Source organism: Phaseolus vulgaris, chromosome 3, assembly GCF_000499845.2.
Source record: "Phaseolus vulgaris cultivar G19833 chromosome 3, P. vulgaris v2.0, whole genome shotgun sequence".
In the NCBI taxonomy this organism is placed as follows: domain Eukaryota; kingdom Viridiplantae; phylum Streptophyta; class Magnoliopsida; order Fabales; family Fabaceae; genus Phaseolus; species Phaseolus vulgaris.
In genome coordinates, this window is record NC_023757.2 from 31,556,666 (window position 1) to 31,583,514 (window position 26,849).

The following is a 26,849-nucleotide window of genomic DNA, read 5'->3' on the forward strand; positions in this document are numbered from 1 at the left end:
ACTTATCAAGAAAAGGTCTGAATATCCGATTCATATAATCCATGAAAATAGCTGGAGCATTAGTCACACCAAATGGCATGACCAAAAATTCATAGTGACCATACCTTGATCTAAAAGCAGTCTTCTGAACATCTTCTGCTTTCACTGAAATTTGATGATAACCTGAGCACAAATCTATTTTAGAAAAGACAACTGCCCCATGCAACTAATCCATCAGATCATCAATTCTAGGAAGAGGATATTTATTCTTTATTGTTAACTTGTTTAATTGTCTATAATCTATGCATAGACATGACGAACCATCCTTCTTCTTCACTAATAGCACTGGAGCTCCCCATGGAGAAACACTAGGTCGAATGAATTGCTTCTCCAATAAGTCTTCTAGTTGTTTCTTCAATTCAGCTAACTCTGCTGGTGTCATTCGGTATGGAGAAATTGACACTGGGCCTGCTCCAGGAATCAAGTCTATTGCAAACTTTATCTCACTTTTAGGTGGAAGTCCAGGAATCTCATCAGGAAATACATCCATAAACTACTGAACTACAAATATATCTTTATGTACTTTATCACTAACTATAGAACAAGCCAAGAGCATAAAACATTTTGTACCTTCTTGTATCTCTCTCTCAAACTGATGAGCTGAGATAACCTGCATTCCTTCTAATTTAGGGAAAATTAACTTCTTCTGAGCATAATCTATAAGGATATGATTAGCAGACAACCAATCCATTCCCAATATAACCTCCAAATCTTTTAGAGGTATACAAAATCATGTTGGTCTTGTATTTCTGCCCATCTATAACCACTGGACACTCAACACACATGGAAGAAGTTACTATAATACCTTCTGTTGGTGTAGATACCACCAACTCAAATTATAATTCTCGGATTGGCAACTTAAGTTTCTTAGCACAATCAAAAGATATAAAAGAATGGGTTGTCCCAGAATCAAACAATACAAATAACTGTGTTCCAAGGATAGAACAAATACCTCTAACAAGGCTATCAGAGTGTGAAGCTTCAGCTCCACTAATAGCAAAAACTCTGCCAGCAGCTTTGGGTTTTTGATTATTATTTTGTTGTACTTGCTGCACTCCGCCAGAATTTGGAGCTCCCAATTGGACACGACAGTCTTTTGTTGCATGATCATACCTGTGACATCTATCACATGTCACATTTGACACTGGATAAGGGCAAAATCTAACAACATGTGGCCCACCGCATCTAAAACATCTGAAACTAGGTGGTGATTAAGAACTGGGTCTTCCGCTGCTATAAGATTGAGGTCTGAAATAAGGTTTCTTTTTATCTTCATATTTAGTTATTGATCCTGCCTGTTGACCAGAACGCTGGAGCTTTGCCTCGTCAAACTTGGATCGACGTGTGCGCCGTGTCAGCCTCCGTCCTTTCACCGCGATCCACCTCAAGAACTTGCAAAAGAACAGAACGGCGCCGCTGCGGCCGATCACGCTCCGACGCCCAAGTCAGTGACTGAACCACCAATTACTAAGAGTAACACTCAAGAACTCTCGAGGAACCGTGCAATGTTCTCTCTTAGTATACTCAAGACTCGCAAGCGTAAAGAAGACAATCTGAACGTGCGTACCTCAGAAGTTCGTTGGAAACTCTTATATACCTGGACACTTTCTCTCTCCTGGCAGTTACACATCTGGACACGTGGCTCGCATCCAGCTGTACACGTGCCATCATCTGGAGCATCCTTGACTTGGGCGCTACTTCTGACTCTTCTTTGGCTAAGTTACTTATGCATGATGCTACTCAGTGCATAGTTGCCTTGGAGCGTGATCTCTTCTGGATGGCGAGTTTGGGTGCCTTCGTACACACCTTACCTGTGGTCTCGCCGGCCGCCTTCATGATCTGCAGCACCTGCTTCACCGTATATGCTCAAGTAAGCTGTCCCCCGACCTCATCCTCTGGCCAGCTGGGAAATGTCTATCTGCCTTCATCTCCGACGATGTCCGTGTTTCGGCGATCTCTAATCACTTGGTCGCCTGGGTTTACATCTGGCGACTTCATCTTTAACCCGGTGACCGCCGGTTTTGGTGTGCTGGAGATCAGAGCACGCCGACTTAATAACTGGCGACTACACGAGCCCCCCGATTTCCTTCCCTTCTGCCAACCAGGCGTCCCATCAACACGCCTATACAGTAGCTTGATGCCACGTCATCATTCCCGACTACCAGGGCGGTACAGTTATGCTTTTAGAAGGTCCTCCCACTTGAGGTTTAGCAAGTCTGCTACTAATTTTCAAACTCTCCACTACTTTTGCTTTCTCCACTAAAGCAGGGAAATCGCTAATGGACATAAGAATCACCACTTCTTTAAGTTCTTGCTTCAATCCAAACTCAAATTTTCTACATCTCCAAGCCTCAGTCATGGTTTGGGTGTATAATCCAGCTAGGTGTTTGAACCTAGTAGCATATTCAGTGACTGAAAGATTTCTTTGTTCCAGCTGCATGAATTCAATTTCTTTTGACTATCAGGAAAATACTCCTCCAGGAATCTTACTTTGAAGTTCTCCCAAGTGGCATTTTCTCCTTTGTCTTCCATCATTTGCTTCATGCCTATCCACCAAAACTCAGCTTCTTCAATAAGCATATAGATGACATAAGATAACTTTCTCTTTTAAGGGCATTGAATAGCTTCAAAGATTCTTTCTATGTCTCTTACCCACTGGTCTGCTTCATCTGGATTTACCTTCCCATTAAACTTGGATGGATTGTATCTTAGAAAATCCTCCAGACTAAAGGTATGGGGCTGTTGATGAAGCTGAGATGCTTCAGCTGCTAATCTAGTAGTTTCTAATTGATGAAGGGCGGCTTGATGCTGCTGTGCCATAGTAGCACTCTGTTGTTGCAAGGCTGTTGCCATCATCTTTATTGCCCGAGCTAAGTTGGGCATATCTACTAGTGGAGGAGGAGTAGGTGGTCTACGTGCCATCTACTAAGCACATAAAGAATTGGATTAGAAATTACTAAAAATTTCCAGCTACATCTTTAAGACAAATTAACTTAAAAGAAATAATCACACAAAATAGATACAAGACCAATCAAGACTTATCTCTAAAATGTATTCTAGTTACTAAGAATTAAGATAGAAAATAATCTTGATCTAGTCATGAGTGTGCACCCTCACCACTCTATCAAGATTCTTTTCATTCTTAATACTTTCATCTTTATTCATAACAATTAACTTGACTCGAACACAAACAAGATTTCAAGAAAAACAACTTTGTCAAACATATTATTAGAAACTTTTAACTAAGTCTTGAGGCTAGACTTAAACAAAAATCTACACGCAGGAGAAACAAAATAAACCCAATACCCTCAGGTTATCATAAGGATGAACCGCTCTGATACCATTAAATGTAACACCCCATAATTTACATATAACTATTACAATAAAAGTTCTACCAGTTTCTATACAAACTTGGAGTTTCTCAAAACATTCCTAATACATGATTAGGACTTATAGAAATACAAATATTTACATATCCACAACTCAAAATAAGACTCTGAAACCTCTAAGGCTCTCTTGCACCTGTATGGTCATCTGCTCGTGTACATAGTACAATCATCGCAGTTCAAACTCAACAAGAAAATTAAGGGTAAGCTAGTGGAAATAGAATTTTATAATATACACACTTAAATCCAAAGAGAAAACCAAATTACATGATCAATTTCTCAAATTATTTAATTTTCTTCAAATCTCAACAATAAAACAATCACATAGATCTCACATGGATCTACACATCCAGAATATTCAACAAACAACATCTTCCAGAAGACCCGTATTAAGTAAGTCCTACCAGAGACTAACACCTGATCCAAAGATTACCAGCGAATCCAACATAAAGGATCAGGGTAAGTTCAATACAACTCAACCCGTGCATCTCATATGTCACGGTGTGCATGAACTCCCCCATCAGCTTCTCACCACCTGATATCTTAGTCTATGTGACTTAGATCATCAGTGAAGCTCGGAGATCTCTGTTACCACATAGACATCAATACTTAATACACAGCAAACATCAGTCCATACATTATCCCAAATGTATGAATTCAATTCCATACCATTCCGTCATACAATATCATTCAAAAAGTGATCCACAATATTCAAAAGTCTATTTGACATTAAAAAAAACAACACTTTAATACTAAATCATCAAAACCTAATATTTCCACAAATTTAAATAATATAAACAAACAACCCAATATATATAACACACAACATCCCTGCAAGAAAAATTGAATATTGGGACCACGTCCCTTCCGCATTCAGATCTTCTATCCTAGGGTGCTATTAAAAATTAAATTTAGCTTCCCTTACCTCAATTGCTTGCTTTCCAAGCAACTTTTAGAATTTTATTCCCCACAGTCTGGATAAGCTTCAAGATTTACGGGCCTAATGCAAGTTATCCAAATAGAACAAAAATTCAGTATATAGTAGAATTAGTTGAGAGTATTAAACTTCTCAACTGACCCCACCAAGATTGATGATTAAATCCTAAGGAAAAAAGAGAATAAAGGTATTTAGAATAAAAATGAACTTATTCTGTTTACAAATCTGATCAGGTAAAAATGTTCCTTAACTCCTCAGCTACAGCGTGGTATGATCAGATTTTAAAATAAATGAAGTTTGGGAGAGAAAATTAGGAGAGAGGGAGAGTAAAGAATATGGAGAGAGAGAAAGAAGAGAAATCAAAGAAAAATGGTACTGTGGTGGTGGGAAAAATGTTTTTGTTGGTTTTTTTAAAAAGGCACGCTCTTACACATTTGATTGAAAAAACTATTTTAATTCTTTATCCTTTAATATTTTGTTTATTGTGTTAAGTCAATATTACATGTTTCTCATTATAAGTAAAGAAATGATATAGAAGAAGAAATTATGTTTCATTTATCTTATTTTATAAAATACTTTAATTATATTTGACATCGGACATATATTATTTATTTATTTTGGTTTTAATAATGTTTGAAGTTTATTTATATTTTAGTATGAAGAACATATTAGTGTTTTTTTGTTTGTTTGAAACCTTATATTTTTTTTTAGTATGTTTTATGTTTTATTTTTATATTTGATTATTTATTAGAAAGAAAGGAAGAAGGTGTGAGAAAGTGTATATTAATATTAATTATGGTAATTTGTTATGATCTGAAACATCTTCATCCATGACTTTGACACTCTGTAATCTCACCACTCTTCACGCTTTCCTTGTTTATCTTTCATTTAACATATACATTACTTGTTCTTTATGGCATGTTAGGTTAAGTTTTTCAATAATTGGATCTCAAATTCTAGGTCTACGCAATCGCATTCTCACGTTCCTCATATATATATATATATATATATATATATATATTATTTTATTTTTTAATTGAGAGAATAATAATTCGAATAGGAAATTAGTTTAGAAAATTACAACCTTAGTATTTTCAACTCCATTTCGTGATACAGGGCTTGCATTGGACGATAGTGACTTTGATTTTTTTTTATTCTTTTTAAGTGAAAAAATTATTTATATATTTGAAATAAAAAATTATCTATATCTCATTTTTTTTTTATATTTAATGAGTATGAATTTATTGTTTCATATAATTTTTATGATAAAATGGATTACTCACACTCATACCTAGATATATATTTTAAATATTAATTACATAATTTTTTATTAAAAAAACATCATATTATTAAATTTGTAATGTTAAAACGATATACATTTTGTTCTTTAATCTAAATATAAAGAAAAAGTATAAAATTATATAAACAAAAAGGTATTAGATAACAATAAAAAATCAAATAATTATAGAAAAAATAGAAATAATTAAATAAATAATCTAAAAATAAATTACGAAACTAAAAAATAAATTAACAAAAACATTTATGTTACCTAATAAATTAAAGTTACTTTAATAATTTTTAATAATTTAAGTCAAATATATATATGAGGACGATAATAAATATTGAAAAAAATAAAAAACAAAAATAAAACAATTATTTAAATAATCATTATCATTATTGTATTCAATTTAAAAAAAAACAAATATTATCCATATTTATATTTATACAAAATCAATATATAATTTTTTTCATTGAGAAAATCTAAACAATACCAAAAAAACGAATTCATTACCCTCATTTCATCAATCACAATTGCAATATGATCAACCATTAGGTCAATTCCTTGATTTTTTCTTTTAATGTTCAAACGTGTGAAACAAATTAACTTCACTTTATTAGGCCTTTTATCTTACTTTTCCAATATTATATGTATTTTCACATCCCTTTTGTTTCTCAGTTTTGTTTTATATTCTGGTGAATTCACCCATGTGTATTCATTCATAACTCAATAATACTCAACATTCAACATTTCTACGAAACAATTTCCTAATTCCACGTGATTACAAGTTCTAGATGACTTGACTTTCTCGATTAGAATATTCCTAAACTCTCTATGAATTCAATCATTCAATATTGCCAAAACTTGGTTTAACAATAAAAAATAAACTCATTTGTCATACAAATTTATTTTTTTTACTACTTATTCATCGAATAGCTATAATTTTAATTAATATTTATTTTTCATCAACACTAAATATATTAAAATATTTAAAATTAATATTAAAACTTTCATCTGTACTAAATATAACACACAACACAAATTCTAACCATCAAGTGTCATAATTCTTCAAATGGATTTCCTACGCCAGCACACCTTGGTACAATTCTATGACCAATAAAATATTTATAATTAATAAACAAAATGAATTGTCTAAGGATATTGTTCAGAATTTCATTTACACTACATACGTGTATATAGAAAATATTTGATTAAAAATGAGAATATATTAAAAAAGGAAACTTTTTCTAACATTTGGAAAATACAATGAATCGTCTTAATATAACAAAATATTTATCAATAATAAAAATATTCTGTCTTTTATAATTTTTTTGTAAGTAATTTTGCAATCCCTTTCAATATTTAAATTCAATATTTCTTATAAATATTTTAATTTCAATCAGTTTATGACACATTATTCTTAATAGAGGAAATAATTAATGAGAGTTTTAAATTTTAAAAGAAGAGTTTTAAAGAATTTTTCAAAAAAAAAACTATCTCATAAAGAAAACCTCAGACAATTCGATGATAAATTATCACAATTTAATCTTTATATCTGTAATGATGACATGTATTATTGAAAAGTCCATTAATCATAATGTATTAAGACATTTTCTGTAATCAAGAAAAATAAAAAAGTAAAAAAACCTTAATTGAAAACAAGAGATTTTTTTTAAGATAATAATAATAATAATGTAGAATCTAAATCTAAAGAATAATGTAAATATCTCTTAACAATAATGTAAATCAGATTTTATATTTCGGGAAGTAATACCAATAACAATTATCCGTGTATAAAAAAATATGAAAACAAGTGGAAACGCGTGTATTTTGTTACTTAACAAAAAAACAGTTATAGCTAGCGCTACAATTGCCACAACGGTTGAAAATGAAATCAATAAAAAAAATCTAATCAATCAAAATCGAATTTTATTTGAATCTTTAAAAATAATTTTGTTTCTTCGATCAAAAGATTTAATTTAAATTTTAAATTAAAAATCAATTACTAAACCAAATTAGTTACTTATTATAGATTTAAAGTTAATTAGAGAAAGTGTTTTTATAATATAATTATATTTGTTAAAATACATGAACAAATTTATATTATTATTTTTAATTACGAGATCAAGTTATTTATTTGTAAATAAAAAAATTCAAAAAATAATATACCTCTTTATTTAATATTACAGCATATTTAATAATTTTGTATGTAAATTTATTTTAACAAATTTACAGTAACAATTAAATTAAGTTATAATGTATAAATTTTGTTTGATTCCAATTTGATGTGAAATTAAAATCTATTTCTATGTTTGATTTTGAAAAAATCTTAATAAAACAAAACTAAATCTAGTGACGACCTTATAAACAATTACCTTAAACATTATGATAATAAAGGTAAATTGTATAAAATGATATGAATTATATTATATGTGTTGATAGAAAAATAATTTGTAGAAAAAGAGAAAGATTATTGTAATGCCGTCCTGCAGAATGATTAAAGTTGAAAATTGATTTTCTCTTGCATCTTCTGGATCAACCTGTATCCATCACCAACTAATTTTAGATGCCACGTTTCACATCTACGTCACTAGTTGAATAATAATAATAGTAATAAATAATAATAAAAATAATTTTTATTATTTTTGCAATGCACATGGTTATTTTGTATGAATAAATATGAAGAGTAATAATTTTACAGAGTGGTATTTTCCAATTTTGAGTGTGTGGACGGAGAATTCACACATCAAATATGGATTTATTTATTTAAATTTGTCGTTGTGGTTTTGATTTGTTCTTTGGATCTCAGCCTTCATATTCATCCTCTCCCTTTCATCTTCATCGCCAGAGAAATCAATCAAACTTTTTAAATCAAAATTAAAACTATATATACATTTTTTATAAAAAAATAAATTCAATCAATAATTAGCAGCTCTTGTTCCTGCACCCGTGGTTCCAACCTTTTTGTTCTCGAACCTCCCAAATCTTCTTCCTTCTCTTCAATTTTCCCCCACTTTTCTCTGCTCGATCTTCTCATCGTGTCTCGTTCGTGTAAAGATTCCGTTTTCAAAATACCCACATGCTGTGATTCCCTGTGCGCGACTGCACCAGCGCGTATTCGGTTGAAAGAAGTTTCGATTTTTGTTAGTGGGGTGGCGATTTTTCGATCTGGGTGTGTTGAGGGTGGAGTGAGGAATAGTGGGTTGTTGTTGATTTACGGCAGAGAGGGAGATGGAGAGAGAGAGGTGAAGGCAGTGATGGTGGTTGTGGGTGGAGCTGAAAGGATGGAGAGGGATCAATAATTTGGAATCTGTTTTGGGAAATAATGCTGTATCTGAAGCAGCCTAGAGTTCAGGATACGAATTTGGATTTTTTGGTTGTGGGCTTTTTGCATTGTGCTGATTCTGAATTTTGGTGATTTGTGTGGCTCTTTGCATGCCATTTGGTGGTTTCCCTGAGCCGGAGGCTCGGGGGATCTGAGTGTTACAGAGAAAGTCATGGCATCGTCAGAGAATGAACCTTGTCAGTCTCCTTCTGCCTCTGACCAAACCCTTCCTCCTCCTCCTCCTGCCAATGTCTGTATACAGAAATTTAGGCTATATGAGACTCGATCGGTAATGCCCTCTTCTTCCTCTTTCCACTGTTTTGCAACTGTTGTTTTAGTTTCCTGTCTACTTGGGGATCTCTTTGATTTTGTAACGCGATTTGTTTGTTCTGTGTTGTGGTAAATAGAAAATATTCTGCCTTTGTGCATAATTTTAATCTTCACTATAGATCAAAAGTATAATATATGCACTTGTTTCTTGTTTATATAGCGTTGTGTGTGTATGTATATATGTAACGGTTTTAGCGCATTTATTACCTAGTTATGCATCATTGCCTCAAAGCTGGCTACTCGGCGTTTATTTTGAAATTTTAATGTTTTTAGAAGAGACTGGACCGGCTAGTCATCCAATGTGTTGGATTCTTGCTTGATGATAGACTTCAATTTATGTCTGTTTAGAACTTCCTTTCATTCATTGTTTTGTGACATAAGAATTAGTTTGGCCAAGCAGAAAGAACATCCTTACTTGATTGTCTTATTCCATATTTTGGTGAAGTTCTAATTCTATTCCTACTTTAATATTCTTATATGTATCAATTTTACTTGTGAAATGGACGGGGATGGAATATTTATGCCTTTGCATGTGAGCATCTGTGTGGATGTTACATGTTTCCTTTTATTTTACCTTCAAGTGGGACATGTCATTTACCTTAAATTTGAAAGTGGCTTGTCTCCTGCCTCACATCATGCTTTAGACGCTTGGATGTATGAATTATCATCCCTGTGTAATCTAATGTGTATATTAAGCTTGGGAGATCCCATTTGAGAAAATTGAGTTATAAAATTCGATGAGTTGCTGGCGTTGCAATGTCTATCGTGTCTTTCTTATATTTAAAATATTTAACTTCTGCATTTATTTTGTACCACAGAACTTTTACATGATAGGAAGGGACAAGAGCAGGACATACTGGAGAGTACTAAAGATTGACCGTCTAGATCCTTCTGAACTAAACTTACGTGAAGATTCCACCACATATACAGAAAGTGAATGTTCTGATCTTTTGAGACGGATACATGAGGGTAACAAGTCAACAGGTGGACTTAAATTTGTTACAACTTGTTACGGAATTGTAGGTATGTAAATTCTATTGTCTAGTCTATCTGCCTGTTGACCAATTATTAGTTATTATCTTCATACACTATTCTGGTTTTAGGGTTCATCAAATTTTTGGGACCTTACTACATGGTGCTTATCACAAAAAGAAGGCAAATTGGTGCAATCTGTGGTCATACAGTATATGCTGTCTCGAAGAGTGAGATGATTCCATTGCCATATTCGTCAGTTCGACTTAACATCAATGATAAAAATGAAAACAGGTTACTGTCTTGCATATTATATGTTATAGCTCAAATGGTGCAATCCGTGGTCATACATATGCTGTCAAACTCATCATGAAAAACCTTATTTTTTTGACCCAACTGATGCTAAGCTTCTATTTTCATATTATATATTTATATAAATATTTATCTGCTTCTTTTCATTTCAAATGCTGATATTTTTCAACTGTTTCCTTTAATTATGCAAAACAAGAAAAATACTGTTGTTTTGCTTAAATTACTTGGTTTGTAATGGTCTTTCACTTTCTACCCTATTCCCAATTTTTAAATGATTTGACTTCTTCTTTATTTATTAGCACTTAAATTTAGTGGGAAAATCTATTGTTAAAATTACATGATTACATCCCTTCTGTTTGACTCAAATATAAATGTTGCATGTTAAAGAATCAGACTGATTTTTTTGAGGAGAACCTAATTTTGACTAGACTTTGTTGTGATATTTTATTGTCATTTAGAAATGCTTTGGTTCCTATTATTCGTTCCATCTTTGAATTTGAAAATAGATTGTTGTCATTATGCCAAAATTTTGTTGTTGTATATGCTTTATTAGGTTCTTTTATTAATTATATTTTTCATTGAATTTTTAGGTACAAGAGGCTCTTATGCATGGTCGACCTTACAAAGGACTTTTTTTTCAGCTACTCATATCACATCATGCGTAGTCTACAGAGGAACATCTGTGAGAATGAGACAGGCCATGTTCTTTATGAGACCATGTTTGTTTGGAATGAGTTCTTAACAAGGGGAATTAGGAATCACCTCCAAAATACTATTTGGACAGTTGCACTAGTTTATGGTTTTTTTAAACAGGTAAAGATAAGTTACACATTGGATACTGCATTCATTGATTGATTATAAGTATCTGGTTCCTGCTTAATGCAAGCTAGTTTGTCATCCTGATCTTTAATATCTGGCATCTATTAGGATACACTCATGATATCTGGACGGGAGTTCATACTTACACTAATTGCAAGACGATCACGTCATTATGCTGGCACTAGGTTTGTTAATTTCATCACATCTTATTTCCAGACTCATTAATCCATTGAATCATTTTTCCTTGTGATTATATGCTGTGTAGCGTTCAATTGGTATCTGGTTCTATAATTTGACTGTCTGCAAACTTAGCTAGTCAGTCTATTAAGTGGCTCCCCTGATTATTATATTCTTGTGCTGAGAATTTCATTCATATACAGTTATACTCTGGTCATTTTTTCATTAGTTTTTAGTTGTTTTAACTTGTCACTTTGTCTAGTTTGAATAATAAATGAGTGTACTATTGGGGATGTTGTATGGAATAATCTATCTTTCATGCTATATGGTGGTTTGTGTCTCAGTTTTTCATTTGGGTAAAAGATGTTAAAATTATTAAGGTGCCTCTGTCCAAGTATTGCAGTGTGGGAGAGTGGGTTGGTCTTCCTGTGGGATTATGCTTGATTGTGACTGGAAATTTCCTGAGGAAATTTGAACTTTGCACCGCTTTCTTTATATTGACAATTTATTTGTTACCCACCACTGTAAGACTTGTTCTCCCTACACTGTCCCTCAAGTCCATGGCCTAGCCCAATTGTGACTTGCCATTAAAAAGAAAAGTGAGGTACCTGACTAAAATAAATCTTTTTTAGTATATTAATTTTTTGCTAGCAACACAAATTTGATCGTTGGTAAAAATGTGAAATGTGAGATTTTATGGCATGGTAAGAAAATATAACTTAGAAAGAAGCAGCAGAGTGCAAGCAATAAAATCTTGAATTTTGAACAATAGATGATATGCTAGGAAGGATGGTTATGTATTTGCAATAATTATGTGTACAATTTCATGGCTTCACTTGTATGATTATCATGTCTAGGTATTTGAGGCGAGGTGTTAATGAGAAAGGCAGAGTAGCCAATGATGTTGAGACAGAACAAATGGTCTTTGAGGATGTTCCAGAAGGTTTTCCCATCCAAATAAGCTCTATCATCCAGAACCGTGGTTCAATCCCCCTTTTCTGGTCACAGGAAACTTCAAAACTAAATATCAAACCAGATATTATATGTATGTTGTCTTCCCATTTCACCAATATTGTGACACTAGCAGACTTATCTTTCTCTTATATTCTCTTTGATGCGGAGTTATGCATATGTTTGCTTATTTAGTCTCCTATTTTTCTCCAGTGTCTAAGAGGGATCAAAATTATAAAGCCACTAGACTTCACTTTGAAAACCTCGTCAAAAGATATGGGAATCCCATAATTATTTTGAATTTGATAAAGGTAATCTTCTTTTTCTTTTTTTTTGTTGGGAAATGAATTCAATCCCCCACCCCCCATCCCCCTCATTTATTACATGTCATCATCTAAACTCCCCGAACATTAATTTTTCTTGTATCTTGGTTGTGTTGGCACAGATTGATGCTGTAATTGGCTATGTCTTGACTAGTTTTATATTTATATTTTGACGATGATGTGGAATTTCTGTTGATGGACTGTACTCTCTTATGTTGATTTGTTAGAATATCTGCATTTAGAGGAAGAGAATGATGCATGATAGATTACAATGAATAATGTTATTTGTAAAGTTTTGTTCCCTTCTTTTAGCTACCTCATGTAGTACGGTAAGACTTTGTTGTTGTTCCCTTATTTAATTAGGATCAGGAGGAGTCCAGTATTTGTATAAACAGGACTAATGTGTTGGTATTTAGTATGACATCATGGTACACTTAGCAATTCAATATTGTATTATTTTTAGTTTGTATTCCCAACTTTTCTTCTCCTTACCTAAATCTTATAACTTCGAATGTATCTTTTTTGTGAAAAGAATTAGTGAGTGATAAGTTTATTTTTTATAAATGATCAGACCCATGAGAAGAAGCCTCGTGAGTCCATACTACGGGCAGAGTTTGCTAATGCTATAGATTTCATTAATAAAGATTTATCCGAGGAGAACAGGCTTAGGTTCCTTCATTGGGATCTGCACAAACATTTTCAGAGGTTGGTTTTTTTATTATATATTTTCATCCTTGTTGTCAAATTACTGTGTTTGGGATTATTCTGATTTACCTTATATTTCACTTCCAGCAAAACTACAAATGTCTTGCAGCTTCTCGGTAAAGTGGCTGCATATGCATTGACGTTAACAGGCTTTTTCTATTGCCAAGCAGCACCGACATTGAGACTCGAAGAATCTCTAAATTGGCCGACTACAGAGTAAGTTTTTCTTTTGATTCTAATCTTCAATCACCAATAAGATATCTTTAAATAAGAACAACGATAAGACTTCGGGAAAGAATAAACCAAGCATATAAAATCAGTTAATGCTCGATGGAGGAGAGGAAATACCTAAATTTCCTCCACAGGCTTTTTTGTTTACTCAATGTTATGTTTTGCGTGCAGAAATGTTAAGGCAACCTATTCACCTACTAGACTAGTCAATGATGACAACGAGGATGCTAATAATTTAGAAAGGAAACCAAGTGAAGGAAACAATGATGTCATTGAAACTCATTCTACCAAACCTCCCAAGTTGCAGAAGGGGGTGCTCAGAACCAACTGCATTGACTGTTTGGATCGCACAAATGTTGCACAATATGCATATGGGTTGGCTGCTCTTGGCCACCAACTCCATGCTGTGGGTGTTATTGACCACCCAAAAATTGATCTTGATGATCCTGTAGCTGATGATTTAATGGGTTTTTATGAGCGGATGGGTGATACTCTTGCTCATCAGTATGGTGGTTCGGCAGCGCACAATAAGGTGATTGCACTCTGCTGCTTGTCATAATTGCTTCAGTTTGCATATTCTAATGTTGCTTGGGAACTGATATTTTTGCTCCATCGTTTTTCTTTCTTAATTACGTGGTTGAATAGGATTTGTTTTTAATAAATATCATCATTGAGTTTAAACTTTGTGATGCCAAGGTAACCATCAAACTTTTGGTGAACTGGTTGGGCTCAGCTTGTTAATTAATTATTTCAACTTGTAGCAAACGTCTGTAGAGTTAAACAAAGAAACTCAAACTTTGGATTATGCTTAATTATTTGAGTTTAGCCAAAACTTTTAAAGGCTTGACATTAAGGGCTAATGAGTAGCTCGATTATGTATATTTATTTTTTATTGAGTTGTTAGTACACTTGTTTCAAAGTTTAGATTCTATTAGCTAATATTGAATTACATTTGTGCAAAACACTAACTTCTATTTTAATATATGAATCATTTTTATGAGAAAAAAGTTTATACATATTTTCTATTAGTAGATTAGTATTAAAAAAATTTAGATGCTATATTAATAAAGTTGAAAAATAATTTAAGAATTTTTTCATAACATTTGTAAATTAATTAAGTTATAAATGAGCTAAACAAGCCAAACTCAAACTTAATTTTTTTTAACAAGACAAACCTCAAACTTTTAATAAAATTTGATAAATGAGTCAAACTTGAGTCATGGATTTTTTTCTACAAGCCAAGCTCAAGCTTCAAGATCTCGGCTCAACTAGTTTACATCCCTACACTTGTTATAATTTTATTTTTTATAAGTAGCTTTTTTAGCTTTTTTGTTGATACTGTGAGAATGGATTGCTCCTTTATTGATTCCAAGCATCATTTATGGAGAAAATTGACAAATATGGCATTATGATTATCAGTAATTATCTAAGATAATTTAGGAAATTAGAGTTGATTTTTCTTCATTCAGAATGTGTTCCTGATGGGCTGGTAAATCTTTAGATGATTATTCATTTATTGCCTGTGCTATTCGATTGACTTAGCTAAGAAACATTAGAATATTAATTTTGCCAATTCCTTCTCAACAAAAATATTCTTGAACATGTGATAGCAATCCTCTAGATTAGCCAAACACTTTCTCAATAATTCTTTTGATTTTTGTTTCAAATTGCCAACTCTTTAGTTGTATGACTTCAACAACAGAAAAGAAAGCGGACAAGCTTTTTAATTGAAGCTATATGAACCCAATCAGGATCCCAAAATTCAATGCAAGTGTAGCTAAACCAAAAGTTATAGGAAAGTTTAGTTACAATCTATGAATGAACTGAATGAGAAAATGAGAATGGGAGGTCCGTTCAAGTTCTACTTCAACCTAATGGGCTGGTAAATCTTAGATGATTATTCATTTCTTGCATGTGCTATTCTATTGACTTAGCTGTTAAATTGGCTGAGTAACAGTGGTCATAGAGGGTTTTCTGTCCTGTTATATCTTCGCTATACATTGGTATAACATTTTCTTATACTTTTCTGATGGTCGTTTTCTATAACTTTTTTTGGTGTAGATTTTCTCTGAGAGGAGGGGTCAGTGGAGAGCTGCAACACAGTCTCAAGAGTTTTTTAGGACTCTTCAGCGCTATTACAGCAATGCATACATGGATGCTATGAAACAGGATGCAATTAATGTGTATGTGCTACAGTCATGCATTTTCTTATTATTTTTACATGCCAACAAGTTATATTATTTCTATTGTTTGGATTATAGCATGTCTGCTATCTGGTTTGTTTGTTTTTTCTGTTCTGTCTCAATCACTTCATTTAATAGGGAGATTTTGTTTTGGACAAGAGAGTTATTTTAAATGAGAAAAAGAATAACAGATAGATTAGGAATCCTCCTCAGATATTGCAAAAGCAAAAACAAAACAGGGAAAAAGCATGTTGCATGACTTTCTGTCCTCTGGCATTGTTGCAGCTTTTGTGATATTTTTAGTGGCAGTTTTCACTTTTGTGATATTTTTAGTGGCAGCTTTCACTTTTGTGATGTATCATACCTTTGTAAAGATGTCTTCGTAATTTTCACTTAAGCTCCTCTTCTAATCATAAGTTGATCATTCTATATACTGGGTGCAGATTTCTGGGGCATTTTCAGCCACAACAGGGTAAGCCTGCTCTATGGGAGTTGGATTCAGATCAGCTCTATGATACAGCAAGACATGGAGAGGATGATGCAAGGTATTTGAATGTAATTTCTGTAATAGAATGCCATGTGTTTCCTAACCTTGTATGAATTGGTCCTTGCTGGAAGATCTTGCTTTTGGGGGTTTTCTCTCAGGAGCTTCCATAGCCCACTTTCCCCTTACACAATTTTCATATCAATTTATAAAACATGACACTCTTGTGGACACTTTGATAAGACAATCTAAATAAAAGTTGATGCAGATTAAAAAGGACAAGGTTTAAATTGTTACATTCATGAGATATTGGGAGTGAGCACCAAAGAAACAAAAAATAAATAAAATATTGCGAGAGGACAGGGTGACGAGATGTGGTACATAGCTAATAGAGAGGGACAATCTTTCCGATAATTGGCAAGGGGATATGAAAGATAATTATTTGTTATTAAAAAAGTCCGAGTCATCCCCTAAACCCATTACAACACTGAAGACTGATCTGTCAAATCCTAAACAATCATAATTTAAAAACAGAATCACTAAAACAAGGATCTAAAATATTCAAATTGACTAAGATGATAGACCTAAAAAACTAAAATAACAGAATAGATAAATTACAATATTGATTTGTCACACATTATTCACGTGATTTGCAACACTTCAACAAACTGTATCATCAGAAAACTCCTCCAACTACAGGGAGGCTACTCCAAACAGATAAATTTATTAGAGTAATTCCCTTGCAACAAATCTCTCGACTATAAATAAATGATGAAGCACTAAGGTTCTGAATTTTGAATTTGAGAGGAAGAGGACTACAGGGATTGAAGACTAGTTGCAGAAAAGTGGTGAGGCTAGAGAGTAACGAAATCGTTGATTCTCCAACCAAAGTCATCTGTTGCACAGAGTATTGATGAAATCATATTTACTTTCTGCTTCTCTCAACTAATATGCACGTTAGGTCTGCCCTAGTAATCAATTTGTTGGTATTTCATGATCATTTAGGCTTGCTGTGAATATAATCATAACTTGAAGCATGTGCATTGAAAATGCTGGTCTATATAGCTAATATGATAACTGTGAAATGGGTTTTTTAGGTCATTTATTAAAAGATCCTTCTCAGATGGGAACATTCTTACTGAAAGTTCTACACCAATGTCAGCCCCAAATGCCAGGCACGTAAAATTCCCAAGCCAATGCTTGTCAGATCGATTAGAAGATGGAGGCAAGGATCTTTGCGAGTCATCACCTGAAATATCTACTACTGAGAGTGACATCTCATTTTCAAGGTTTGTGTCCTGTATTAAAATGAACTTAACTGTAGTCTGTTTTAAGCTATACGGTAGGAAATAGATAATTAGTATCCCATTTTACACTGTCTCTCTTAGTTGCCTTAATTTAGAATTTTTCATGTCTTTGCATGACAAGACTTTCTGTTTAAGAAATTTTATATAATAAATATTTTCTAGATGTGAAAAAGTTATTCTGTTTGAGATTGTCCTCTTCTTTCTTTAATAAGGGCTGTATTTGTATGTAGAAATGTCCTGTTACACAGTGTGTAAATTTGTAATCTAAAATGTTCAATGAGCTCATATTGTGCTGATACAAATTGGAACTTGTGTTACCTGCTTGCGTGATAGTGTGTTCTGCCATTTGCTTCTTCATTTTCTCCATTTGAGCCTGCATGTGTATAATAATACACAATTCATTTTGTTTGTATAGGTACACTCCTACAATGCCTCGAAGACATCTCTTTGGAGATATGCAAAGAGAGCGTTGTGTTGAAAGTGATCATATTTACTATTCTGATCATGGAGATTCCTTCAGCTGCTCCAACTTTGTTGATCTGGATTGGCTATCTTCTTCAGCAAACTCATGTGAAGAAGAGCCATTTGAGAGGTAACACCTTTTATAGGAACTAAATTTGCTATGCAATTAATTGGTAAATATCACTGTCTCGGTTATACCCTGTTCTTTTTTCTGAAGGTCTACAAAATTTGTCAGTTTCTCTTCTTGTTTCTGGTGTGTTACACATTTGTTTTACACGAAAATGATATTTTTTAGTTTAAAGAAATTTTTTATTGAATGCAGATTATCAATCACTAACTCTCCAATTGCTGGAGTTTCTTCCGAAAATGTTGTCAATGGAATAATGGTAGGAGAAACAACTGCCTCCACAAGTGATTGGGGAGCCTCTAGCCTAAAGGTAACACCCCTTCTGATATAGCATGATATCATTCTTAGAATTTCAGCTGAAGATCTCACTCAACTCCACAAAATTTAGCCTAATAAGTTCTATTTAAGTCATTTCTAGTCAATGTGAGATTAAACATCACCCTTAAGGGTGCAATTAAGGCAGCTCCCAAAGAAGTCGCAACTTAGTAAACTAGGGGTGACAACAATTAAGGCGGATTTTGAACAATCACATTCACAATTTCCTCATTCGTATAGATTCATTGTACTTTAATACCAGTGAACACTATGTAATTAATATATTGAATCCTCTAGTTATACATGCTAGTTTTCATTCACATCATGCAGTATGTAGTTTTTTGGCACGAGTTTGGACCTCATTGTTTTGGTAGAAAAAGTGATAATCACTTTAGGCTATTCTTGGACTACCAAGGGTATTCTTGGGCTATTCTAGGACTATCTGCTAGAGTTTTTATGTCAGTCCAAACTTCCAATAAGTGTATTTGCGTAAATTACTTGGTTTTTATTTCTGATTTCAGACACTAAATTCTATGTAATATTCTCAGGGAAGAGAGCAAACTGAATCCGAGTTATCGTATGCTAATTCACAATCCAACACAGCAGAGGAATTTCCAGATACTTTTGTACAATGGGTGACTTATGGACAGACACTTTGCCATTGAACTTTGCACATGATATCTTGCACTAATATATAATTGACATTTTTTTTGCTTGGTCTAAACATGCTGATTAGAAGAGACTAGAGAGAAGGAACCGGGTAAAGAACAGAACCAGGCATTTGGGTAGGCTTTCTGTGTGTGTGGGTGCTAATCTAAGAAGAATCCTGGGGCCATTCTCGGTATTGACATGCAGCATAATTCTGTTGTCAAAATCTCAATCCAACCCTCGAGGCATAGTAGAAAAAAAAAATAGTGCATAGCAAGTGCTTGTAAAAATTCTTCGGTCTTCTTTTATTTTATGTTGTTGCCTTCTTGGAGTTCAATATTTTCAATTTTCTTTGAGCAGTTATAGTAGGTGCACTTTTTTGTAAATATTATTACCCTGCTTGTGGGAGCTTTACTTTTAGAATTGTAGATAATTGATTCTTTTTAAGTAAACTTTGCTTGTTGTAAGGTGGTGGATTCTACATTGAAGAAGCTGAATAAGTGGTTCACCAATTTTACCGTTTGATATATTTTAAAATCTTCCACATATTAGGTTAAAAAGGAAAAATATTGTTCAACTGTTAAGTATTATCGCTCCAATGGTAGATGGTTGTTGCCCATCTGTGGTCATGGAGAGTCCAATGATACATTAAACTGAGATTTCATTGTCCACGTTGCCATGCCTGCATGGCTCAGTCACTCACAATTATATTCTTAGTCCTTGCAATAATTTTTAAATGATTTATATATTTATTAGGTTAAATAGAGAGAAATGGATAAAATAGAAGTCTCCGTAACTATTTTATTTCAATAAAAATGTATGTTTCTAGATAAAAGATAGTAAGAGCAAATCTGGGAAAAGATGTTTCCAAAATATTTAGTGTTGTTTTAAAGCAACTTTACATTGAGTGTTGATATGGTAATGAAAGTTGCTTAAGAAAAAGTGCAGTTGCTTGTACAACTTGCTTATCATTTTTTTTTCTATTGAAACAAAATGGATTGAATTGTTTGAAGATAATACGACATTATAGGACTCAGGTTTAAACCTTTAATTTGAATGTTGACTAACAATTAAGTATGTTTAAGGCATTAGACAATTGGTTTGTCTCACCACTAGAGCATTTGTAGGCAAAAAAATGATGAAACTTGCATATGATTTCGTCTAATAGGCCTTCAGAAAACATTATGATTTGTTATTCATTATGTTATTCTTTGAGTATATTATATTTCTAACCAGTTTTAAAAGTTGGCTGTTTCTCCCTGCACCCAAACAAATGACTTCCTCCACCCTATCATTCTCAGAAAAGACCATTTTATCCCTTTTAAAAATGCTTTTGGATTACTCTTTCCAGAACATTTCCGGAACATAATTTTCAAAACACATTTTATAAATTTTGGATTTATCATTCTAGAAATTAAAAAAAATGTGTTTAGAAAGAATATTTCAAAATGATTTTTTGCCTTCTCAATTTCCTATTTCGAAAACACATTTTGTTTACAGAATTTCTATTCTGAAAATATCTTATTCCAAAATCATTCAAAATTACCAAGAATAATTCTATATTAGATAGATACAGGGGTACAGGAAGAAAAATATAGGGGTGCAGAAAGAAATACCGTTAAAAATTTGATGGAATTTATTTTCAGAAGACATAAGGACATCTAGAGCAGAGGAAATTAGTCAGGCTTTTACTTTCTACATCCAGATTAACCATTCTACCTTACTTATGGATGATCTGTTCTGAAAATTTTGCTGGAACACACTCGAATGTATGAAATACATTCTCTTCAGAACTCGATAAGATTTTTAGAATAAGATTTCTGAAATAGAAATTTTAGAATGCATAAAGTACATTTACGGAACAAGTTTTTCAAAGACAGGATTTTCAGAACGTATATAATACTTTTTAGAATGTTTTTTGAAATGAAATTTTTGGAATAAGCTTTCTGAAACACATTATGAAAATGTGTTGTGGAAAGAGCTTATTGGAACGAGATTTTTTGCTCTTCTAACTGCAACTTTCTCCTTTTCTTCTGTAAGATGGTGCAAAAGTGGTGGTGGGGTGCAGTGAGAGAGTAGTGGACGGGACAATATGCAATCTTTTGCTAGCTGCATGCATCACTATCATTGCTAACTGCACCCTATTACTAACAAAAAAGACTAAAATATTCTGACAAATGCTTCCTATACCCAATCATTTTTAACCTGCACCCAACATATTCTTTTAATTTCCAAAAATGCCCTTAATTCCGGAAATAAAAATCTGGAATTGAAAATAATATATTCTGGAAAAATAAATCCAGAAGTGATTATTGAGTTTTGGAAATAAAAATTTGTAAACAAAAATTAAAATTCTATTTCAAAAAAAAAATCCGAAATTGAAAAATAATACATTCTGAAAAAAAAAATCAAAAAAAGAAATTATTATGTTTCAGAAATGAAAATTCGGAAAAAAAATAAAAAACCCATTCCAGATAAAAAAATCCGTAATATAAAATTTCGTTCCAGAAAAAAAATCCAAAACATATTTCGGAAATTTTTTTAATAACAGTTTCGTCTTTTTTGCCGGAAGCAATTGCCAAATATTCTCTCTTACTACCACACCACTGCTACCAACATTAGCTCGTTTAAAAAGCTCAATTCTGAAACATATATAAACTTGTTTCAGTTATTATTATAACTTGTTCTAAAATTTATTCCATGCATTCCAGAAATTTTGTTCTGGAAATCCCGTTTTTAAAATCCTATTCTGAAATATGTTATAAAAATCCCGTGCTAGAAATTTTAGAATCCTCACTCCAGAAATTTCAAAACTCCTATTCTAAAATTTTCGTAAAACATGTTTCAAAATATTTCTGGAAAGGGTAATCTGGAAGTGACTTTAAAGGAAAGTAAAATTATGAGGGTGTAGAAAGAAGAAGCCCAACTCACATGGGTTATTTTACATATTAAAAAATGTGAAACGTTCAAAACAACAAACATATTTTTACTCCAATAAAAAAAATATAAATTCCCAAAAACTCATTCTTATTCTTTTCATCCTATTACTTAATGACATAATTAAAATAATGAGATTAAATAAATTATGTCAATGATTGTGTATTAACCACAAACTTAACAAAAAATTTTAGTTAAGAGACAAAATAGTATAAAAACCTAATATATTTTTTTTTTTGAAGAACAAGGTTGATACGATAACGTTAGACATACCTTTACCAGTGCAAAAAATGTTCAAAAACACAATTGAAAATTTTAAAGATTAATATCTCATGAGTCCGATCTAACCAGGGAACTGCAGACGCAGTGAAGAGAACAGATAATATGCAAAATGAGTAATAAAGTATAGCAAAACAAATTAATTTTAGACAGGACGATAAAACTACAATAGCTGTCCACTAATTCTAAAATTTAAGAATCCAAGGAAAATTGTAAATAACATGTTGCACCAACTGGTCTCATACTCGCGTATATCCTTCAGGGAAGAAATTTTGCAGTCTAGCCCTAGAAAAATCAACTAAGAATAGGGAAGATGCGGGTGATGTGCTCCAATGGTACACTGTCTGCAGCATTTTTCTTCAAAGCTGGGTCATTAAATTCATTTCTAGGAAGGACAATGAGTTGACCCCTGCCTTGGCTTTTCTCAATAACCCAACCACTGTTGGCTACTTGGTGCTCAAGGAATTTGTCCAAGGATAAACCTTCCATGTTAATAGCCTATGAAAGTTTAACACAATCAATGATCATATATTTCTAAGTAATATTAGAAACTGGCTTCCTGACTGACCCGTACAGGTAAGTGTAAGTCAAGAAAACAACATTTTACAGAACCAACCGCTACTAAAAGAATCCACAATACCAGTAAATGGTCTGACTCAATTGTTTCTGACTAACAGTGAGAAAAATGCAAATAACAAGATGCCCAGAAAAACCATTTAACATTCAAAGAATAAATAGAGGCTCATAGTTGACTTCAAAAGTGTTGTATCCTTATAATATGAGTCACATTAAACACCAGTTCAACAAGCAGTTAGGGAATAAAAGCAAGGATTTTGGGCTAACGGATACTAGCTTAGCTAGGGATGAAACAATATTCCAGTATGTAATGAGACAATGCTTGAAATGGACAAAACAATAAAAATACCTCAGCAAGAACAGTTCTAGGAATGTTTTGGTAAGTCAAGGAAAGGACATGGGCTGCATGTCTCTGGATTGCCTGCTCAAATCCTGCAATCAAATTCAAATTAAGCTTCTATATAAGCATTAATTAAAGGGAAAAAACGAAGCCCTTAAACTCAATCAATGTCAATGCCACACCACTAAGCCGATCCCTAAGTAAGAATTAATGGAGGGAAAAAAGAATCCCCTAAGCTTAATCAATGCTAATGCCACACCATTAAGCCCTCGTTAAGTTTAATGGTGAGCATGGTTGGAGGGGAAGGATTGGAAATAGGATGACAGATTTAATTGGGTTTGTTTGATAGAATTAAAAGTTATGGGATTCCACCACAACTCTCCATTCTATTTCTCACATATTCATCTCTCTATCTCTGATTTATACACTATTTCTCTTCAACTAAACACCTTTAGTTTTTATTTCAGTTCTCACCTGTTTCACTCAATTTTTTATTTACGTCTACTCTATTTTTCTACTCTCTACCAAATGAACCCTGGGTGAAAATCCAGTTGTTTCCTGATAAGCCATATTATCAGCAATACAAGACAGAGAGAGTGGCAGAACATTACAAAGAATGCATTAGTTCAAAAAAGGTGAAGAGATGACAACATTCAGTAAAAATATACACTGCATAATATGTATGGCTGGTCCTGTAATATATGCTCAATTTCATGGCAGGGGGTAATGAGGCTTCCAAATGACAAGATCCAATTAAACAGATAGAGCATAACGAAATAAGTTGGCAACAAGGCTTTCATATTTTTTAGATTTCAAATCTATTGGTTAAATTATTCAAAGTTCATTAGTCATTATATCTAATTATCATTTCATAAATTAAAAATATATAACAACCTGGCACAGCTTCAACTATATGACGACTCTTCGCTGCTTCATCCCAGAACTGCCGAAATCTTCCTGTCTGAAGAGGCACATATTAATTTCTAATTTTAAATGCCTAATTAGTGCGCTCCAACAAATAAAGCCAATGGTTACCTCCAAATAATGAGACAGAACAATCAAAGTCTTGAACTGCTCCTCCATTTGCTAAGATTCATAAAACAATAACAAAAGAAAGAAATCAACTGCCATACTGTGCAAAAACAAGGAAATGCATTGATAATGATATGGTTAGGCTGAATGCTAAACTGGTATTTAAAACCAAAACAAGACAAATTTAAGGTTGAAGTAGAACTTGAACGAACCTCCTATTCTCATTTTCTCATTCAGTTCATTCATAGATTGTAACTAAACTTTCCTATAACTTTTGGATTAGCTACTATTACAAAGTGGACGTCCACTTTGTAATAGCTACCCTTGCATTGAATTTTGGGTTCATATAGCTTTAATTAAAAAGCCTGTCCGCTTTCTTTTCTGTTATTGAAGTCATACAACTAAAGAGTTGGCAATTTGAAACAAAAATAAAAGAATGATTGAGAAAGTGTTTGGCTAATCTAGATGATTGCTATCACATGACCAAGAATGATTTTTGTTGAGAAGGAATTGGCAAAATCAATATTCTAATGTTTCTTCCCTAGAATGTGTATTGTATCACCTCGAACAACTTAGCACACTTCAATCATTGTCATAACAAATCCCATAAAACATTCTACATTCAACTGAGAAAAATTCATAAAATGCAGGTGATTGATCATTAACCATAGTCACTGAATTATTCAAACATCTATTTATTTGTTAATGAAAGCAAGACAAAATACTAGAAAGGAAAGAATCGGCATTTGTGAGAATCATACCACACGTTCTGGAATTAAAAAGAGACAGAGGCTAAAATCTGGAGCAGGCATTGCCATGAGTGCCTGTTCAAAGATAAAAAGAAAAAAAAAATCGATTAACAAACATTTGAACCCGTGACGACATTCACAATCCAACCAATTTCTTGCAGTCAGTTTAAGAACAACAGTCACAGCCAACACGGAAACGAATAAGCATACCTTAACCAAAATGCGGGCCACAATCTGGGAACTCATTTTCTCTGGTTCAAACTGCAGCAATCGATAATGAGAATCTAAATAGCAACATATTACTAATGAATAAACCAGTTCCATTGAGATGGAAACAAGTGAAACACCTGGTAAAGGCGAAGAAGGCAGAGATTGGCCTCCAGGCTGTATGTTTGCGATGAAACCTAGTAAGAGAAATAAATTGTTATTCGGCGTTGGCTTGGACGTGAGTGGTTGGAAACCTAGGTTTTGGATTTAGGAAAAAACGGAAGAAGAAGCGAGTTGGATATAGAGAAAAGAGAGGGAGAAGGAACCTGGTCGTTGACATAGTTTTCAAGATCTGGAAGAATATCGGGATTGTATCGATTGAAGGCCACAAGCTGCTCCACTGTGTATGCTACCTTCGTTGTCTCTTTTTCTCTTCCCATCTCGAAAGCTCTGTAACGCAAACCCTACTTCTTCTTGCTACTCAACCCTTCTCCTTTTATTTAGCCTAAATGGAAAAAAACAGAGGAATTCTAATCCTAATTATAAATAAAAACTAGGAAAAATACATCAGTGTTTATTTACAATCTTTTATTACATTAAAATTATATATATATATATATAATTTGATTATTTTTATAAGTAATTAATTAAAAATAGAAAAATAATACAATATATAATACATAATGGCTGAAATAAAAATATATTACGAAATTATTAAAAATAATTGTTAAAATAAATAACTTTTTTATTATGTAAGTGATTTTTTATTGTGTAGGTGATTTTTTTGACTGTGAATACTTATTTAAATTTAAAAAATAGTTACTTAAAAATGTAAAATTGTAAAAAAATCAAATATAAGGAATGCATTCTCTTTTTATATTATAAAAATAATAAAATTATATGTATTTGAATATAATAAAAATACAATACACATGCTCAGATGTGTTTTTGCTAGTATATAAGAAAGAGATTAAGTTTAACAAAAATAAAAGGATTAAGTTTAACAAATATATTTTTAAAAAATTTAAAATATACAGTATTTTATTTTTTTTTTGAAAAATAAATTTTAATATATGATGTAAAATCATATAAGGAGAATTTTATGCACGTGTATTTTATTTTGTATATAATTTTTTTATTGTGTTGGTATTTTTTTTATTATGAATAATTATGATTTAAAAAAGTAGTTCGTTAAAAGGATAAAATTGTGAAAAGTTGTATACACAAAAAAGAATCCTCTTTATCTCCTGATATAGAAAAAGTTTCATTGTATTTTTTTCCATGCTGTTTATGCGAATTGAAATTTTTTCCATGATGGTTCATTAAGCATTTTCTACAATTGAAATTTTAATTTTCTTAAAAAATAATTTTAAACCCATGAATTAAAGAAAATGAAACAAAAATAATTTTCTTTCAA

General features: G+C 32.5%; 3 protein-coding genes across 3 annotated transcripts; 1 reads left to right on the forward strand and 2 right to left on the reverse strand.

Annotated features, from left to right (window-relative positions):
* Window positions 1-205: 205 nt before the first annotated feature.
* LOC137805548 (uncharacterized) lies at window positions 206-2,892 on the reverse strand. Its single transcript, XM_068605493.1, has 6 exons — window positions 2,692-2,892; window positions 2,530-2,643; window positions 2,275-2,473; window positions 992-1,183; window positions 650-750; window positions 206-532 (listed from the first exon to the last, which is right to left on the reverse strand). The coding sequence occupies exons 1-6, from the start codon at window positions 2,890-2,892 to the stop codon at window positions 206-208; spliced, it is 1,134 nt and encodes a 377-aa protein (XP_068461594.1).
* A 5,448-nt stretch (window positions 2,893-8,340) lies between these two features.
* Window positions 8,341-19,839, forward strand: LOC137807133 (phosphoinositide phosphatase SAC3). Its single transcript, XM_068607604.1, has 16 exons — window positions 8,341-9,255; window positions 10,115-10,319; window positions 10,400-10,562; window positions 11,171-11,393; window positions 11,508-11,584; window positions 12,434-12,621; window positions 12,741-12,838; window positions 13,422-13,555; window positions 13,643-13,771; window positions 13,958-14,318; window positions 15,848-15,969; window positions 16,413-16,514; window positions 17,551-17,742; window positions 18,176-18,352; window positions 18,545-18,659; window positions 19,213-19,839. Exons 1-16 carry the CDS (start codon window positions 9,139-9,141, stop codon window positions 19,327-19,329), a joined length of 2,520 nt encoding a protein of 839 aa, XP_068463705.1. The 5' UTR covers window positions 8,341-9,138; the 3' UTR covers window positions 19,330-19,839.
* A 2,754-nt stretch (window positions 19,840-22,593) lies between these two features.
* LOC137807134 (eukaryotic translation initiation factor 3 subunit K) lies at window positions 22,594-25,976 on the reverse strand. The gene is made up of 8 exons (XM_068607605.1): window positions 25,759-25,976; window positions 25,573-25,629; window positions 25,436-25,486; window positions 25,238-25,300; window positions 24,480-24,530; window positions 24,339-24,405; window positions 23,454-23,536; window positions 22,594-23,026 (listed from the first exon to the last, which is right to left on the reverse strand). The coding sequence occupies exons 1-8, from the start codon at window positions 25,870-25,872 to the stop codon at window positions 22,823-22,825; spliced, it is 690 nt and encodes a 229-aa protein (XP_068463706.1). The 5' UTR covers window positions 25,873-25,976; the 3' UTR covers window positions 22,594-22,822.
* Between the last annotated feature and the right edge of the window lie 873 nt (window positions 25,977-26,849).